Here is a 20,034-nt window from a genome sequence, read left to right as displayed (position 1 = left end):
TGAATTGTATGATCCAGAAAATTGGAATTACCTGTAAGTGCAGTTCTTTATCCAACTGACTGATTCCTTGGGCAAGTTTTGCTAGTTGTTCAGCAATTACAGCTTGATGAATAGATTGAGAAGTATAAGTCTTTACATCAAAGTCTTCATTTAAAAAATCACTATAACACTCTGGGAAAAAAAATAAGAAAAAATCCTTATTAATTACACTGCACCAAACCACAGATATTAAACAACAGAACAATTATAATCATAGTTAACATATTTTGAGGTCTTTCTATACACCAGAAAGTACTGAAAAGGCTTTCTGTTGTAAATGAGAAGGAAGAGGCGGTAGCAACAGCAGAAGAGACTGGTAAAATTCACTAAGAACTTACTACACGTCAGGTACTGATATAAGCACTTTATACATACTAACTCATTCAATGTTCACACAACCCTGTTGGAACTATCATTCTCCCCGTTTCACAGGTGAAGAGACAGGCACAGACAGGACATGCAACTTGTGCAACCTCACTGTTTGAACCCAGGCAGTGTAGCTGCAGATCCCACGCTCTGGACTACTATGCATATTCCTAAAAGCTAGTTTTTAATCAGTTAGTCAAAAGGAAAATATTGAGCAAAACATTGAAAAAAAAAAAAAAAAAAAACTACTAACCACAGCTTTTAACACAAGAAAACAAGGTCACTGACAATGACAATAGGAAAACTGACTGTATTTGATAATTATGGTCTCCAGTATCTCCAGACTGATGCACAAATACTGTTATAATAAAGTGAATCTGAAATTTTAATAGAAGTAGGCAACTGCAAACTTACAGGTATTACTGAAATTTTGGATTTATGGGTGAAATAAGTAAATGGAAAGAGAAACCATGTTTAAAGTAGACCCCTAAGAGAAAGAAAAAAAAGGGACTTCCCTGGAAGTCCAGTGGTTAAGAATCTGTGCCTCCATCGCAGGGGGCACGGGTTCGATCCCTGCTCAGGGAACTAAGATCCCGCATGCCACGTGGCACAGCCAAAAATTAAATAAATAAAAATTTTAAAACAAGAAGTGATGCTAGATGTTAAGAAGATATCTTTCTGTACAGAAATCCACAAATTTGTGGGTGGAAGGAAAGTGGAGAGAATTATGAATGAAAAATAGATACACAGAAGTGAAGTCAATGTAGGTATAAACAATTATCTCCTAGCCATATGGCAGATATACGTAAGACTGCCTTGACAGAGATTATGAAACTAACAAGCTATAAAATAAAGTACTTATAAGAAAACTTCAATTGTCTATATCCACTATAATGTATACTCCATGAGGGCAAGTTCTTTGTTTTGTGTACTACCACACCCATAGAGCCTGAACAATGCCTGACACATGGCAGATGTTCAATACTGGTTGAATGCATGAATTAATCTGTATATCAGCTGCAAGTATCATTCTGCTAAAAGCAAAGACTCATTCTTGACTACTCTCAAAGTGTAGTGGAGTGAAAGAAGGAAACTGCTACTTTGGCCTTAATTCTTAGAACCCCATTTCCTTCGAGTTTGCCAAGTAGTTCTCAGAATTAAGGATCCTGTCAGGCAGATAAATGGAGAAGGCTATTCCAAGAGGGAAGGTTTAGAGGCAGCAAATGTAATGGCATATTTTGAGGAATAAGGATAATACTGACTTAAGTATGTCTAGATCACAGTGTGTGTTGGGCAGAAAGGGTAAAGAATGATAGGATTTGAGGTTCCAAAGGAAGGTTGGGGTGTAGTTTGAAAAGGGGCTGGTAAAATATCCAAAATGTTCAGACTATTTCCCATTTAAGGTTTTAAAGCCAAGAAAGAGCTCTGTTAGCCTTGTGTTGTAGAACAGCTTCTGGCAGCTGTATGGAGGATGATTGAAAAGGGATTAGCCACGCGGTGGTGTGCTGGGGCTGGCTCAGATCGGCTCCTGACAGCCAACTGTTAATCTCCCAGGAATTGTGTGAGACAGTTGACATCACATGTAGGTATCTTAAAATTGACCATGGTAAGGGTATTTACACCATGAAAATTAGCATACACTACAAAATCAGGGCTTCTTCTATTTTCCCAGGACGCTAATTTACCAACACACCCATGGAATAGAGCTACAGAGGCCAGTAAGGTGCTATGTTAACAGCCCAAGTGACAGGATGAAGACTAAGATAGTAGCAGTAAGACTGTCAAGGAAGTGACAAATTTGACAAATATTCAGACACTATAATGTATAGGACTTAAAGAGACAAGCTGAAAGATGGGTGATTAGGTAGACCAAGAATTAAAGGATGATTCCCAAGTTTCTTGATTAACTGACATAGGGAATTCAGTTTTGCATGAAGTCCACCAGGAATCTTTGTATAAAGATGAACATGAATGTACCCCTGCCTCCAAGGAACTGATAACCTACGTGGGAACAAGCACACATCTAACTTACCACATACAATTAATAATTAATACAATTAATGGTAACAGAGACTACCAGAGGAAAAGGTTAGAGGAGAGGGGCTAAAAAAAAAAATTCATTTCACTTTTTCATGTGCAGAACCTACACTATTTGTTCATATGCAGATTTTTATATGTAGAATTAGTAGTGCTTGTTCACTGTCAAGACAGCAGTGTCCAGTAGAGAGTGGTTCTATAGCTCAGAAGAGAGGTAAGGGTCATACGTGTATATTTGTATACATAGATATTAATTTTCAAACTATGAAAAAAAGACTAGCTGATTTAGGAAGACATTTTAGAATGCACAAAAAAAGGAAAATGGGAACGACAGAGTTCAGAAGCAGGAAAACACCAAAATTTGGGGGTAGATAGAAGAAATGAAAGCGATCAAAGAAATTAAGCGTTCAGAGAGAAAGAAAAACAGGAGAGAATGGCAAAAAACCAAAAGGGACAGCTTAAAGAAAGTCAGTAGTGTCAAAGATCTTATAAAGATCAAACACAATGAAGGCTGAATACTGGCCATTGGATTTGGCATCTGAAGACAGACTGTCCTTCATGCTTCTCTTTTAGCTTTCTCATGCCTATAGGAGGCACATCAGAAACACCTCACAAAATTTCAAACTACGCATCTGCTGACCAACCCTATCAATCCTATCCTCTATCACTGGCAGACCCCTGACACAGTGGATCACTGTTACTGATGGAAATGTTTAATTCCTTAGGAATGTTGTGGGAGGGAAGAGTGGAGTGAACCACTGAATTAGGGGCGAAATTAAGACAAGCATCTAAAGAAAGCTGAAAAAGAACATTTAGAGAACTAGGAAATTAAAAAAAAAAAATGGAACAAGGCACATGGAGGCAAGTATTTCGAGAAAAGATTCAAACCCTTCATAAGTTCAAGTAAGATAAGGACCAAAACAGTGTCCATTTGATTTATCCACAAGAAAGTCACTGGAGACCTTGGCAAAGCGATTTCAATGGCATAGAATGAGGGTAACTGGGTCCTTGAGGAGACAGGAAGAAAATCCAGAGCACCAAGGGGAGGGACTGTCCTTAGGAAGGAATGGAGACTTCACTTCTTTTATAATTGAAAATACAACAGAAAAGAAGGAAGAAAGGATGACTGCAGGTTCAGGCTTAGTTTATAGGTTTAACCGCAAGAAATGGAAGCAGCGCATATCTAATAGATTCTTTTTTTTTTTTTTTTTTTTTTTAGGGAACTTGAAAACCATTTGTTGAGCTTGAAGGGAGTGGTTTGAAAAGAGGAGATTTAAATAATTATTGTGGAAGATGGGAAAGAGAACCAAATAGGAAAATACAGAAAGCAGAATTGGGGACTGTTTACCCGCCAAAAACTGATTACAATTCCTGGAATGCATCCAACTGAAATAAATACCCATGCGCAGCATGTACTGTTTCCTCCACTTCACCTGGGAAAGTCCTATTTACACCTCAAAACCAACTCCACCTAGAAAGCCTTTCCTGACACTCCCTTAAACCACTCCCAGTTATCATCCTCTTTTGTATTAATGTTTTACTTCGTATACAATTCTACTGCTACCCTTACAACACTATATTATGGTGCCTACCTTTATAACTCTACAGGACTATCTCTCCTACCAAAATGGTGAGCTACTTGAGGGTGGGAATTGCGTATATATCAGGAGCTCAAAACTTGGTTAACCTGAATTTAAATTAAGGTACAAAGATGCATTAGCCAGAGATCCTAACCTAGAGAACATGATCTAGTTCAGAAAACATCATTAGTAACTTTTGACAAAAGTATGTAAATTATAATCAAAAGGCAAGGAATTAAGGGCAATAATAAAACATACAACACAGAAAACAAACAGTACTTTAGAACTTTATTTCATTTGTTTATAACCTATTTTGGTCTACATATGTGTGCGTATGCTTCTTTACTGTGATGTTCAATTTTTAAAAACCACTTACTCTGCACCTACTGTAGGCAAGGTACTGTTATCAACTCTGCAGAATATAAAAAGGGGTCTTACAATGAAGTAGAAAAGATTAAGTACACTAATTATTTTAATACAACGTTGAACGTGATGGAGATTAGGGAAGAAAATTAAGAACAGATGAGAAGGATCTTAGACATCTGAACTTTATTCCGAAAGAAAAGAGGTTTGGGGCATGTTAACTTCATTAATACAATTTTATGTGCTTCTCAAATGTACTATGTCTAACTTATCTTCTTATTTCTAAAAACTTCTATCCAAAACTATCAATAAACTTAATTGCTATATTCAATACATATAGTTAATCCCAGCCTGAATGAATGCTCCGAACCCTCCCCCACGTATGGCTGTGGATAAACGACTTGTTAAAAAAAAAACAAGCGAGCTTGTAAGTGGGGCCACCTGTGCAGTCCAAAAATTTATTAACAGGGGGATGTTTCCAACTCTACCTACAAATGAGACCCCCTTCATCAAGCGCTTGTAGTCTGCTCTAGGTCTTACACTTCTCATGGAATCAAACGCTTCACCCTTTGGTCAAGAACTGCGGTAGCAGTGGGTCAACGGGGGCGGGAACTCGGGACATCAGCGAAGGCCCAGGAGCGTGGAGGGCAGAGTTGAAATGAGGAGCCTCCAGAAATCAGGTGTCCCCAGGACACCCGGAAGGGAAGGGGACAGCAAGTCCCTGGAGAAACAGGTTGGCTAGGCCAGCACCCAGACGCCAGGGGGCCGGGCGGAGGGGAGTGGTCACGCCGAGACAGGAAAACTTTCTGCAAAGCTTAGGGTTGACGCCACCACTTGGGCCCAGGTGCGGAGCAGGACAATCCCCCAACCCCATGGCCCGGCCAGATCCCGACTCCTTACCGTCCTGCAGGAGCTCCCGGACAGTCGCTACAGCCGCTCCGGAGCCCAGAGCCGGACGGCCAGGCAGAGCGAGGCGGCCGTCGCCACCTTCCATGTTGGCAGGTGCCGGGGAGATGGCGTCAGCAGCGGCGCGCCCCGCCCAGGTCATGACGCAGAATCCCGGCGCCGCCAGCTCCGCCCAGCCCGCGGCTCCCGGCTGTCCTGGAGATTCCACTCTGCTGCAGCTGGTGGACCGACCCTGGCTGGGAGCGGCGTTGGGGCTCAGAGTAGGTGGGCGCCGAGGGCCCAGCGCACCAGGGAAGCCGAGGTCGTGGGGCCGGCGCTTTTTTCCGTCTCCCGCCGCACTCCTGGGGCGGGCGGCGTTCACTGGGCCGAAGAGAAGGTGAGCGCCGGAACGTGGCCGTAGCGCTCACCTCTAAAGCAAGTATTTAACCTGAGAACGGGACCTCTCGATGGAGGCACTAGAAGAGAACGGAGGTTTCTGGTAGCTTCGTGTGCACGCCACAAGCACAGCTGGCGGGCGTTAATAGCTACCCACCTGTATCTATCACATCCCTTGCTTCGCGTTCTTGGGATAAAGGCAGGCGGGAAAAGCTTGGGGAGGAAAGTTGCCGGGGATGAAAGTGGGGAGAATTAGGGAGAGCCAAGAGTCGGTTAAGTAGGAAGACTGAACCAGGAATAGATAAGTGGGACTCAGTCTCTGCCTACCCTCCCATGAGACAGTGACCTTAGGCTTTTTCTACCGCTTAGTTTCAGCCACGTGTCCTGAGCGACGCCAGACTTTTACTTGTTATAAACTGATGGATTTTCCATCTCTCAACTAACAGTATTGGAGCTGTAACATCATCAGGTTAGTTCCCGTTATATCTTCTCCGCTGTTACATCGGCAGTATTCACCTGTATTTCTCCCACGATAAATACTAGTAAGTTAACAGGTCAACCACAGGTGTGCAAGAAGGTTAAGCATTTCTAACGTAAAAAGAAACGTTAACTTTTCCTTCGTGTACAGTAAGTATGTACGCAGGGAACCTATTTTTCCCAGTGCCAGAGCTAAAGTTTTTCTTGATTCAGCTAACGGATTTTCGAGAATGTGATAGTAGTACTTAGCTGTGCCAAACGCCTTTCGAACATATTAGATGCTCGTAACAACTCAAGTATGTCTCAGTACACTGCATTATGCTTTCTCTTTGTCACAGAGGTTCTTCCCTAATATACTTTGTTTGATTTCAATCACGGTGTGAATAGGATTGAATATTCTCAATGGAGGTCTCACAAATTGCCAAGGGCAGTGTGCTGAGATTCACATTAGGTTTCATTATCTATAATACACAAAATTTGACTTTAATAATTTTTTAATATTAATGATGAATAAGCATTATCTTTGAATTTTGGATTGTTTTTCCTTCCCTGGCTTTTACATTGAAAATTTTTAGAAAAGTTGCACAATATTCATTCATTCAATGAAGAGTTTTGAGTCTCTACTATATGTACCAGCATGAGTGTACAAACATTAGACTCAATCCCTGTCGTATCCCAAAGGAGCTAATAGGTAGGTAGAAACCCATTTAAACAAACAGTATTACCAGGTGCTTTGGAGGATGTGGATTTGTTTATTCCCAAGCTTGGCTGCCCATTAAAATCACCTGGAGAGCTTTAACAACCACTGATGCTTGCATCCTATGCCCAGAGATTCACATGTAATTGCTCTGGGGTATGGTTTGGGCGTCCTGCTTCCTAAAATCTCACCAGATCATTCTAATGTACAACCAAGATTAAGAACTACTGATTTATTCATTCAGCAAATATGTATTAAGGGAGGCCTTCTTTGTGCCATGTACTGGGACTACAAGAATGAATAAGTACCACCTGTTGCACATGGATAAATACCTCTGGAGAGGTAGAAGTTCAGTTACACAAGGTCAGGGAACAGTGCACTGGTTACAACAAATTCCCCTTGATACTCTATGGTCTTTTGATCTATTTAGCTGGGTACCATCATACAAACTAGACTTGTCATATTACTTTTAACTCTGCCTTGCATAGTTAGTGTTTTTGCATAATTATTTTTAAGCTCTGTATTTGTTGCCTGTTAAACGTTTGTAGAAACAGCTTACCAAATAGGGTGACTCTAGCTCAGTGCTTCAAGATGATCTCCAGTGCTTACAACCTAGATGGAATATAGACTTTAGATGGGAAATTCCTGAGTGTTCTTCCTCATGCTCCTCCTTGTTACTCAAATGTGGCTTCAGTGGTTTCCAATCGGTATGCATTTTCCCTCTGACATGGGACATGACAATCAGGAAACGCTCTTCCTGGTACCAAGGGACAAAAACCACTAAATATGGACAACCTGACTCGATCAGCAATGCTTTTGAGGAAAGATCTTGATCAAAAGAGGGAAATGTGAAAATAAAGAAAACTTCATTTAAAGTCGAGTCATGAAGCCCTGAAGGGAAAGCTCTCATGTATGCACCACTTGTGGCTGCCTGCATAACCAGCAGGAAGAAGAACAATAAAAATTATTTTAACAACAGCAACAAAAGAATGAATAAGAGTGAAATTATTCTTGCTAAAGTCACAATGACCTAGTTGCCATTGGACACTTTTTACTCTTTACTTAACTCTTCTGTGATGTTTAAGATGTTTATCCCCTCCCTCCTTCGTAATACTATTCCCTCTCTTGACTTTTGAATATCACGTTTCAGATTTATTCCTCCCAGCTCCAGAGTTCATCTCTCTGTCTCCTTTACATTCTTTTGTTTCCCCCTTTTACTTAAATGTTGGTGCTTCTAAGGATTTCTACAAGATATGGCATCCATAAGTACTTTGTCCATGTTTTTAGTTTCAACATATTACCTAAAGGTTAAAGACTTACCTCTAGCTTTTTCTTTAGTACCATATCTATATAACCAGTTATGAGGCATCACCACCTGGAAATCCCCTGAGCACCTCAACTTCAATGTGCCCAAGCGTGGACTCATTTCCCTCCCAAAGCCTGTTCCTCCTTCTGGTTCTCTGTCTCACTGATTGGAATGGCCATCCGCCCAGTCTCTAAAGCCAAAAGTGTACACATCATCCTAGAATTCTTTCTTATTACACAACACGTGCTGTCATCAGGTGATTTCCACCTCCTAAATGTCTTGCTAGTTTATTTTTATTTCTAAATAGCTCCTAAATGTGTTCCCTTTCCTCTATCCTCATTCCTGGAGTCCCAGGTCAGATACTCATTATGCACGGCTTGGTCTACTACGGTGGCCTCCTTACTGATATTTTACCAACAGCCCTAACCCCTCCATCAAAATCTTTCTGAATCAGAAATCTGACCATGTCATTTCTCTGCTAAAATTTTTCAATTACAACTAGTATACAAGGAGAGACAAACAACTTACACAAAAATATATGCCCAAGGAAGTATGTCATTTGCACAAGTTAACATGTTGAGTGCATATGTAAAAATCACCCACAGAGGAGGAAAAATGGCTGAGAACCAAGGCCCTACAGTTTAAAATCTAAAATATCTTAACCTGGGGTATAGGCCCTCTCATGCCCTTTCTAGTCTAGTTACAACTCAAGTAATGCTGAACTGTTGTTAATGGTTCACTGAAAACATCAAGCATTTTCATGCTGCTGTGGCTTTATACGTGTTCTCTGTAGCTGGACACTTCCCCATCTCCCATGTAGTGTCAGCTCAAGATTTCCTTCATCCTTCATTGACTTCCCTCACTTCTCTAGACAGTTATTTCTACAGTGCTTAAATTGTGTTTGAGTGTGTGTATTAGCATTATTGTGTTGTGTAAGTTTGTCTAATACATTTTCAAGGACACAGAAAATATATTTTCATCTGTGTTCCCAACACGTAGCAGAAACTTGATATTTGTTAAATGAATAAAAGCAAGATCAACTGGGATTCCGAGAAGATTGTCAGAGTCATCAGGATGGGGGATTATGAGTACAGAGACTGTGAGCCAGTGAAAATGGGCTCAAGGTTTAATTAAAGGTACCACTTAGTTGACACACCTGCAGGAGATGGAGAGTGAAGGACAAGCCCCAAGTTTCTGACTTGAGTGCGTAGGGATGGATGGCGATGGCATAACCAGGGTCTGGAATGCAAGGGCGATGAGACAGGTTTGATTCATGAAAAGGCAACTACCTTTCTTTTGCTTTATACTTTACCTATGTAGGTGGCTTACATCTTTCTAATCATGAATTTTTGTTTAAAAAAATAAGCTAGTAACTCCCTAAATTTTTAAGTCAAACAATAACAGTGATAAAGTGATGAACAGTGATGAGTAAAACTAGCTTAGCTTATTCCACCTGTACATTCTACCTAAGGAAATTGAAATTATTGGTTTATATTTAGGTTATAACAGTACTTTCAGGATTAGCCAAGCAAAAAATTGCACGTGGAGCAATTAGACCTTTCTGAAGTTGGCCCATATTTGTTTTTAAGTTGGTAAGGCCAAAACTGGAATATGGAAAGCAGCCAACACTATGAAATGATAGGATTTTAAGTACAGTATAGCAACTATAAAACACAGGAATTACCTAATTTAATCACTTGTCCCTCTTTGGGTATAATAGTGATTTACTATGCAATTATGTGATTACAATTGAGATTTTCATGAAACGATGTTCATGAAACATTTAAATGCTTAAAAATAATAATTAAAGGTTTGTTTGCCTTCTGATTCAAATAAAAAGAATAGGATTTGAGAATAAGAATAAACATTCTTATATACGGGGAGATCAGCTCGGTGTTTTGTGACCACCTAGAGGGGTGGGATAGGGAGGATGGGAGGGAGACGCAAGAGGGAGGGGATATGGGGATATATGTATACATATAGCTGATTCACTTGGTTATACAGCAGAAACTAACACAACATTATAAAGCAAGTACACTCCAATAAAGATGTTAAATAAATAAATAAATAAACCAGCACATCTTTTGAAATGCTAACTACTTAAAGTTGTTCTGTTACTGCCATTTGACTTTCCTGGATAAAACAAGGTATTTCGAAGTGCCAGACATACACAGTACTATATATGAAATGATTCAAATCAAATTTGTTGGTTAATCAATGCCAAACAAAGTAAAATGGAAAATCTAAAAAGTAACATGGAAAATCGTAATATGTATTCTAGGAAGATATCTTGTGGTTTTCCACATCCTGAGCATTTATAAATTTGAGCAGAAAATGTTACAATAGTGGGTTAAGTATAGAATTCAAAACTGTTAGTGTTTGACTTGAACAAGGGTAATTTGTACAGAATATAAACATCGTAATTGCACAGTGTGCTGAAAACTATCTGTGATTTATAAATAGAGGCAGAATTCAGTAGTATCCCATTCGATACTGTGAAAAGAAGCTACGAAGATTCCTAAGCCCACAAAACCTGATGAAAAATACGTGTTCTTGGCAATTGAAATTGTAAGAATGATGGGATTCATCAAGTGAAAGTGGCTTTTCTCTACGCAAACTGATTATCTTTTTCAGATTTGAAATAAATCTGTATTCATGAAGAGTGACTGCATGCAAACCACAACATGTCAAGAAAGAAAAAAAGATCCAATAGAAATGCTTCATTCTGGGCAGCTGGTAAAAGTCTGCGCCCCAATGGTGCGATATTCAAAGTAAGTATTGCTAAATGGTTAATGAGCTGAGGTGTGATTTCCTTTTTATGCTCTGACTTCTTAAAAGTAAGACCACCCCACCACACGGGATCTTCAAACGCCTAGCTTTGGGACCAGGGTCCGGGCTTGAGTCCTCGTGCTGCCAACTGCCTGGTATGTATATGATCTAAGTGGTCAGACAGTATTTGTCTTTTTGAGACTGGCTTCTTTCACTGAGCATAATATCCTCGAGGTTCACCCATGTTGTACCATGTATCCGAATTTCCTTCCTTTTTAAGGCTGAATAATACATTTTGTTTATCCATTCATCCCAGCTCGAGTTGCTTCCATCTTTTGACTCTTGGGAATAATGCTTCTGTGAACATGGATATATAAATATCTTTTTGAGACCTTGCTTTCATTCTTTGTGGTATATGCCCAGAGGTGGAATTGCTAGATCATATGACAAATCTATTTTTAATTTTTGAGGAATTGCCCTGCTATTTTCCATAGCAGCTACACCATTTTATATTCCTACCAGCAGTTCACAAGAGTTTAGTCTCTCAGCATTCTCATCAACACTTGTTGTCTTCCAGGGTTTTTTTGTTGTTGTTTTAATAGCCATCCTAATGGATGTGAATTATCTCATTGTGGTTTTTATTTGTATTTTTCTAGTGATGTTGAGCATCTTTTCATGTGCTCGTTGGCTATTTGTATATCTTCTTTGGCACAATGTCTCTTCTAGCCCTTTGCCCATTTTTGAATCAGATTGTTTGGTTTTTTGTTGTTGCTGTTGTGTTTACTCTGGAGTTTTGAGAATTCTCTATACTAGATACTACTCTTGTCAGATATGTGGCTTGCATATGTGTTCTCCCAGCATGTAGCTTGTCTTTTCATCCTCTTAACAGGGTCTTTGGCAGAGCAAAAGTTTTTATTTAATGATGAAGTCCATTTTATCAGTTTTTCCTTTTGCAAATTGTGCTTTTGTTGTCAAGTATAAGAAATTTTTATGTAGCTCTAGATATTAAAGATTTTGTCCTATGTTTTTTCTAAAAGTCTTTTAGTTTATGGTTTACATTTAAGTTCATAATTTTTAATATCTGTGTAAGTGTGAGACTTAGGCTGAGGTTTGTTTGTTTTTGTTTTCTTTTTTGCCTGTGGATGTCTAATTACTCCAGCACCATTTGTTGAAAAGGCTATCTTTCCACTATTGAATTACTTTTGCATCTTCATCAAAACTCAGTTGAGCATGTTTGTATGGTTCTTTTTCTGCATTCTCTGTTCTAATCCATTGATCTATGTGTCTGTCCCTCTACCAATACCACACAGTCTTGATTACCGTAGCTGTATAATGTCTTGAAATTAAGTAAACTTAATAAATCCCACTTTTCTTTTTCAAAATTGTTTTAGCTATTCTAGTTCCTTTGCCTTTCCAAATAACTTTTAGGATGATCTTTTCTATACCTACAAAAAAATCCTGCTGGATTTTCCATAAGAATTGTATGAAAAATGCATATCAATTTGGGGAGAACTGAATTCCCTACTGTGTTGAGTCTCCTCATGAACACGGTATGTCTCTCCATTTATTTAGATCTTCTTTGATTTCTTTCATCAGTGTCGTATAGTTTTCAGCGTACAAATTCTGTACATATTTTGTAAGGCTTACACTCAGTTATTGTACTTTTAATTTCAGTGTCCATGTGTTCATTGCTGGTGTACAGAAGTAAAATTGCTTTTTGTGTGTTGATCTTACATTATGTGAACTTGCTATGTTTACTTATTGGTTCTAGGACATCCCTCTTACAAATTCCTTAGGATTATCTAAGTAGACAATCATGTCATCTGCAAATAGAGATAGTTTTACTTCTTCCTTTCCATCAGATGCCTTTTGTTTCTTTTCATGCCTTATTGCACTGACTAGAAGTTGCAGCACTGTACTGAATAAGAGTGATGAGAGCAGACATCGTTCCCTTGTTCTTGATCTGGGGGGAAAGTATTCTTTCACCTATAATTGGGTTGGCCAAAAAGTTCATTTGGGTTTTTCCATAAGATCTTATGGAAAATATATATAAAAATCCTAATATAATATTAAGTGTAGAATTTTTTGTGGATGTTCTTTATCAGGTTGAGAAAGTTCCCTCTATTCCTGTTTTTCTGAGAGGCTTTTTTTTTAAATCATGAATGCTGTTTTGTCCAGTGCTTTTTCTGCATCAATTGATACAATCATGTGATTTTTTTTTTCTTTAGCCTGTTAATATGATGGATTACAGTGATTGATTCTGAATATTGAAACTTCTGTTTTAACTAGCTTTTTCTGACACCACCACAGCAGGGGAAGGATGAGAAAGCACCACCTCATTACTCTCAGGTGGAGGTAGAAGCCTAGGTTTTCCACTTGGTCTCCTTTGACACCCCGGGGTCACGAGGCTCCTCATTACTGCTGAGCAGGGGTGAGAGTTCCAGCTCCCCATGCAGGGGGTGGCCTGGTAACTGCTGGGCAATGATGAAAGTCCTGGCTCTTCACTAAGCGTTCTCTAACACTACTCCCGGAGGAAGGGAGAAGGGCACCTCACTGCTGCAGCGTCGGTGTGGAATTCCAGGCTCCCCACATGGTCTCCACTGATACCCTCCTTGTTACTGGCCGGCAGGGATTAAAGTCCCAGCTCCCTACCTGGCCTTCTCTAACACCACCGTGGAGGGGTGTTGGAGAACTTTGTGACAGCTTTGGAACAGTACAAGTGTAAGCTCCCCACTCGACCTTCGCTTGTGGAGGTGAGGGCCACAGTTTTTTCTCTGGTGTTGGGCTGGAGTAGAGCCATTATTATTTAAAAGCTTGCTAGGCTGCCCCTTTCTTGGTGCTTTGGCTAAAGAGAGCAGGCTTTTGCTGGGGCTGTTTTTGTCTGCACCCATTGCTATTTCCAGGTTGCCAGCTTCTTCAGGTTCAAATCTGGGATATTTGAGGCAAAAAGAAAACCCAGGGAACTCACCATTGTCGTTCCTTAGGTCCTGCCCAAGGTCACTAGCCTGCCTGCTCTCTTCTCACCACCTTTCAGAGTTTCCTTACGTTTGTTTTGTATATGATATCCAGAGTTTTTAGTTATACTAAGCAGGAGGAATAGGGAAGAGTACATCTACTGCACTTTCCCATAGGCAGAACTTTTCTCTAATAAATATTAAATATTTAATAATTAACTAAATTAAACTCTGATTATGGTGCTTTCTAAATGCCTAATTAAAGTTTTATATGCTCTCAGGTTGGCTTTTAGAACACTGGTAAGAAAATACAGTTGCGATCTGTGCTATACGCCAATGATAGTTGCTGCTGATTTTATCAGATCTATAAAAGCCAGAGACAGTGAATTTACCACAAACCAAGGTATGTGAAAGCTAGAGTTTGCTGCCTTTGTAAAACTTTGAAAACAAAACAACAAAACTCAACACTCTTGTCTAATCAGAGACAACACAATTTGGAGATTTTATTTTAAAATCTTTCAGTTTCTTATGGTTTTTATAAGTTTTTTACAATATGTTTTTATTCAGTACCCTGTAAACTATGGATAATATATCGAAGTTTTAGTCAGCCCCATTCTCTCACCTAGCCTATTAGGTTAGATTCCTATCTCATTGCCTCCAGTCTTATCCCATTCCAAACTACCCTCCAGACAGCCCCAAGTGACCTCTCTAAAATGTAAATTTGATCACTTCTTCTCCCTGCTCACAATCTTCCTTAGACCTCTCATCACCTAAAACAGTGGTTCTCAAAGTGTGATTTCCCAGACCACTTAACATCAGCGTTATCTGAAAACTTGTTAGAAATGGAAATTCCAGACTCCACCGCAGGCCTACTGAATCTGAAACTCTGAGTATGTGTCGGGCAATCTGTGTTTTAAAAAGCTCTCCAGGTGATTCTGAGCTTGCTAAAGATTGAGAGCCACTGATCTAAAGAGTAAAATTCCAGCACGTGTGGATAATATAGAAAGTTCTTCATGATCTGGCCTCTGAATACGTCTTCTGCAGCTTTATCTTCCACTAGTTGATGTAGTAGTAGCTCCATGGCCCACCAACTTTATTCTTCAAAATACTGTTATTTTAAGTCCCTGAACATGCCCTAATCTCTCACACTTCTCTACGTAGAATGTCCTTCTTAGTCAGGCCTATCCCCGTATCCCTATCCCCCTGGGAAAGGACAGTTTGTGCTTCTTAATGCTCTAAAACTGTGACCAAGGAACTTGCCTAATCACCCTCCATTCATGTCCTGTCTCGTAAGCCCTGGCTTTTTGTTGTACTTACTCCTACTGTACTGTAATTTCCTCCTCACATGCCTGTCTCTCCCACTAGACTATGGGCTTCTTGAGGGTTGGAATTCTTTCTTGTTGATTTGTGTCCTCAGCTTCTACCACAGCATTGAAAATATATTTGACCAATAAATGGTTGTTAGATTGAAATTGTATAACTCTCTTGAGTTACAAAGGAGAAAGCACCCTACCTACATCCTCAGGAAAAAGCAAATTCTCCTATCCCATAGATAATCCTGTAAATCAGTGGATTGCCATAGAAATTCTGAGTCAGTAGAACTAGAGCGATACCCAGAAATCTGCATTTTGGTAAACACCCAGTGAATCTTATACAGGTAGTCCTCAAAAAAAACTTTAGAAAAGTTAAAATACATCTATTCAGAATTTATAACACCCAAAGATGAGAAAAATATGTCCTTTAAAACCTAGGAAAGCTCTGATACATTTGGCTATGTTAAAATTTAGACTTTTATATATAAAAAAAGAGCACAGATATTCTCAAAGACAAATGAAAAACTGGGGAAAATATTTATAATATTTTTGATGTTTATGATAGCAGAGCTAATTTCTTTGTTTTTTTTTAAATTTAAATAATAAGAAAAAAGGAGCAACTAAAAGAAAAATTGTACATAGAGAACTACGCAAATAATATGGAGAGAGAGGCTACAAATAAAAAAATATGCTGTTGGGTATACAGTGTAGGATAAGTTGTAAGGAAATCAGAACTGTCATCCACATTGGTGTATATCTATATCGGTAAACTCTTGAAAGAAGATTTTGTAGTATCTTTCAAAATGTTAGATGCCCGCCCAGCAGTTATACTCCTAGGAATTTACTTCATGAATATACTCACAAAAGCATGTATATGGAGTATCTTCATCGCAGCATTGTTTGCAAGAGCCACAAATGAAAAATAATCTATGGTCCATCCATCACAGTGGAATACGCCACTAAAAAGAGGAAAATAGGTCTGAATACAGGTCCCAGATACATCCAGGGGAAAACACAATATGGATAGCAACGTACATGGAATGTTCACATTTGCTTAAATTTTATAGGTATTCATAAAATTGTTCTAGAATGCAGTAAGCTAATTCCCACCTTTGGGAAAGGGGTCTGTTTGGCAAGAGTGTTGTACTTTTCATTTTATCAAATTTTTTACTATTTGAATTTGTACCAAATCTAAATTGCATGTAATTTAAAATATTTTAAATTATTTTAGTGCTATCTTGTTTGAACAGATGCTTCTTAGGCTAAAAATAGTTATTGTTACTTTATCCTGTACAGACATTAGAATTTGGTATCTCGTGTACGTGTGTGTGTGTTTCTGTGAATTTTAATGTTGAGCTATTCGTTTTATCAGGTGATTGCCCATTGATTGTTCAGTTTGCTGCTAATGATGCAAGAGTTTTATCTGATGCTGCTCGTATAGTCTGTCCTTATGCGAATGGAGTAGACATTAACTGTGGTTGTCCTCAGAGGTAAAGCTCAAAGAAGTTGGAAGAATTTTCAAAAAGATTAGGAAAAACTATGTGAACGTGGTAAACTATCATTCTGGTATTCCAAAAATTAAAAAGTAAGGAAAATAGAGATAAAGAACTTGGGCTGTAAATAAGAAGCAAGAAAAAATAAGGAAATATTATTTAGAAACATGCATGCAAAGATATTTTCTGATGGCTACAACAATATATAGACCCTTGACAGGTTTTTGTCTCACCTCACCACTAGAATTTTTTTTATGTGTGGATCTGCCTTGAACCTCATCCATAAGTAATTATGTGAGACTGATGTTTATGGCAATCCCTAAAATGTGTTTTTACTGCTATGTCAGACATACTTGCTCTAAACACTATGATTCTATGATTTGGGAGATCACTTGTTTTCTCTTACTTAATTTCAATTATAAGAAAACCTTCTTATAATTACCTTTTCTTCCTATACCATAGTTATTTGGTTGAGTCTGAGTAACTGGGTGTTGATAGGATGTACTTATTTTGACGATAATATCCCTACCTTCCTGGCACTATACTAGATTATCTGTCAATAATTCAAAATGTGTTCAAAGAATAAGATTGAGGTTTTATGTATAGCATAATCCAAATCAGATTAGATATATTTGAATACTCATTAGGAGAGTTCAGTAAGCTGTTTAGTGGTATTGGAATGCTGTAAGCCAAAAATATCTTTCTACTCTTAAGATTAATAAAACCTCTTGTTATGTACAATAAACATCAAATTTGGAATTTAAAAAATCTGAAGTAATTGCAGTTACAAATACTTAAATCTGTTTTGGTTGAATGAACTTTAATTTTCTCACTTGCCAGTGAAAACCATTTCCCCTAAGTATTTCTTGATCTGGGAACATGTTTTCCTAATCTGGATACACTTAGAAATGTTGGATCTATGAATTTTAAAAATCTGGTTCCATTCCAGGTTGCTAGGTAGAGAAATAATAAATGCACTTACTGTGCTTTTAGAATTGTATCTTCTCTTCCAGCTGATAACAATTTATTTGTTGTTGTGTTTACTTTATGAAGGTGGGCATTGGCAGAAGGTTATGGAGCTTGCTTAATAAACAATCCAGAGCTTGTTCAAGACATGGTGAAACAAGTAAGAAATCAAGTGGCAAACCCCAGATTTTCAGTATCTATTAAAATAAGGTAAAGATAATATTTTAATCTACTGACAAGATAGTCCATCACTAAGGAAATAAAAGAATTTTCCTTTTGTCTGAAGGTGTGGAGATGTCTACTCTTAGTAAGTAGGCATCTAGTATATGAAAATGTTAAAACAAAACATTTAGTAAATGAATAGATACCATAATTTTTATTTATAATCCAAAACAATTTCTTCTTCGTATTTTTTAAGAAAAATTAAAATATCCCTTTATTATTAAAAAATCTCTCCCAAGAGAAACAACTTTTTCCATGTACTATTTAATTAACTAATGCTAAGAAACATTCCTGATACCAAGAGTAGAAAATAGGAATGATATTTGCACTAAAATTTCAGTGAAAAGAAAATAAACTAAAAATTAGTCTTTTGGTGACAGGTTAAAAACATATTTCAAGATAAATTATTATAATTCTCCCACTTGCGGATTGGAGCATGCACAGCAAATATTAAGATAGCACCTTTCAATGAATCTGTGATAATACTTTGATGAATCTTTCAGTTATCAAAGCCAAAAGAGAGGAGCACTGGGTAAAAGTTATTTGTCATCCTATTGTTGTCAATAGTGAAATAGCTAAATTCAAGGTCTTGAATGGGAACTGATTCCTGAACCAAACCTCACTGATAGCAGCACGTGGTGATAATATGATATAGCTTAGCTAAACTAAATAATGTAACAGATGAAATATTTTTCTATTTATTTTATTGATGTTAGCATTAAGATTTGTGCGCTGTGAAAAGATAGATATGATTTTGAAATTATAGGATCCATGATGACCTTACAAGAACTGTAGATCTTTGTCGAAAGGCTGAAGCGACAGGGGTTTCCTGGATTACAGTCCATGGAAGAACTGTTGAAGAAAGACATCAGCCAGTTCACTATGAGGCCATTAAAATAATTAAGGAAAATATATCTATACCTGTAATTGCTAATGGAGACATCAGAAGCTTAAAAGAAGCAGAAAATGTGTGGCATATTACTGGGACAGATGGTAAGAAATAATTACTTTAGTTTTTTTGTTTTTTAATCAGCAGAAAAATTAAAAAGTGGGGGTGGGAGAATAATGTTAATGTGATTTTCATTATTTTTCTTTCATATGGAGCCATATTTTCCTGTTTTACCAATTTAAGCCAAGCAATTTACTAAAATGATGTTAATCCTGCTACTTAGAAACAACAGATTATTTTAATTGGGGTAAATTAGTTCAGTTAATTCTCTGCCACCATCTCATCCAGTTAGTGACCACTAGAGCCTATAGAATTCGTGAATCCAAGAGTGGTCATAGGAGGCAAAGAAACCCCAGACTGCTATGCAGTTTCATTATCCCCTTCAACTTTGGCATACCAAGCCCTGTGATACCTATTGCTGGATGAGAGAATCAGATAAACTTCAAGCAAACCCAATTTATGACAATCCAGATTTACTCTAAAAAAAATCCGGAAAACTAATTTTTTAATGTAGAAGTCTTTAAAATATAAGAAAAAAGTCTTGTGGGTTCATTTACACTTAATTGGTTTATAAAAAATATCAAAATGAATTCTTTAATAAGAATTAGTCTAATAGAGGGGCATTGTGAAACCTTGTAGTAATACTTTATTTTTGAATATTCTCAGTTTGTTTCATTGAGTTTGACCCCATAACCATGAGTTCTTAATGTGTGGACAAACGTGATGTGCTTTGATTTGTAGGTGTGATGGTTGCAAGAGGACTCTTAGCCAACCCGGCCATATTTGCTGGATATGAGGAAACCCCACTGAAATGCATCTGGGACTGGGTTGACATTGCTCTTGAACTTGGAACTCCTTATATGTGTTTCCATCAACATTTAATGTACATGATGGAAAAGATAACTTCGAGGCAGGAAAAAAGAATATTTAATGCTTTGTCAAGCACATCAGCAGTCTTAGATTACCTTACAGACCATTATGGGATTGACTGGACTTCCTAAATTATTTTCTATCTTTAGTGAAACCAACCAGGGTCACATCTTGGTTTTCACTTTGAATCAGTGGCTCGCAAACATTAGTATAAAAACAATGCCCTGACAGAATTTTTAAAAGTCATTCCTAGACCATATCCTCAGAGATTCTGATTCAGTAAATCTCTAGGGTGGACCCAAAATTTAGTTTTAAAGAAGACCCCAGGTGGTTCAAACATTGACAAACATTG

At 38.0% G+C, this 20,034-nt stretch overlaps 2 protein-coding genes across 3 annotated transcripts in view; one reads left to right on the top strand and one right to left on the bottom strand.

Moving 5' to 3' along the window:
* The window catches only part of COG5 (component of oligomeric golgi complex 5), a 290,399-nt gene extending 284,993 nt beyond the window's left edge, over positions 1 to 5,406 (bottom strand). The window contains exons 1-2 of the mRNA XM_061198423.1: positions 5,286 to 5,406; positions 32 to 171 (exon numbers count right to left, since the gene is read on the bottom strand). Coding sequence (XP_061054406.1) covers positions 32 to 171; positions 5,286 to 5,379 — 234 coding nt within the window. The 5' untranslated portion in view covers positions 5,380 to 5,406. The remainder of the gene's footprint in view (positions 1 to 31; positions 172 to 5,285) is intronic.
* A 76-nt stretch (positions 5,407 to 5,482) lies between these two features.
* On the top strand, positions 5,483 to 20,034 carry DUS4L (dihydrouridine synthase 4 like). 2 transcript variants are annotated; one of them, XM_061197596.1, is made up of 8 exons: positions 5,483 to 5,667; positions 6,036 to 6,135; positions 10,781 to 10,917; positions 14,151 to 14,272; positions 16,555 to 16,672; positions 17,729 to 17,851; positions 18,630 to 18,856; positions 19,554 to 20,034. In XM_061197596.1, the coding sequence occupies exons 3-8, from the start codon at positions 10,802 to 10,804 to the stop codon at positions 19,811 to 19,813; spliced, it is 966 nt and encodes a 321-aa protein (XP_061053579.1). In that variant the 5' UTR covers positions 5,483 to 5,667; positions 6,036 to 6,135; positions 10,781 to 10,801; the 3' UTR covers positions 19,814 to 20,034. The 2 variants fall into 2 exon arrangements, with proteins under 2 accessions (XP_061053579.1, XP_061053578.1); XM_061197595.1 differs by lacking the exon at positions 6,036 to 6,135.

This window comes from Eubalaena glacialis, chromosome 8 (genome assembly GCF_028564815.1).
Source record: "Eubalaena glacialis isolate mEubGla1 chromosome 8, mEubGla1.1.hap2.+ XY, whole genome shotgun sequence".
Classification (NCBI taxonomy): Eukaryota; Metazoa; Chordata; class Mammalia; order Artiodactyla; family Balaenidae; genus Eubalaena; species Eubalaena glacialis.
This window is presented reverse-complemented; position numbering and strand designations above follow the sequence as displayed.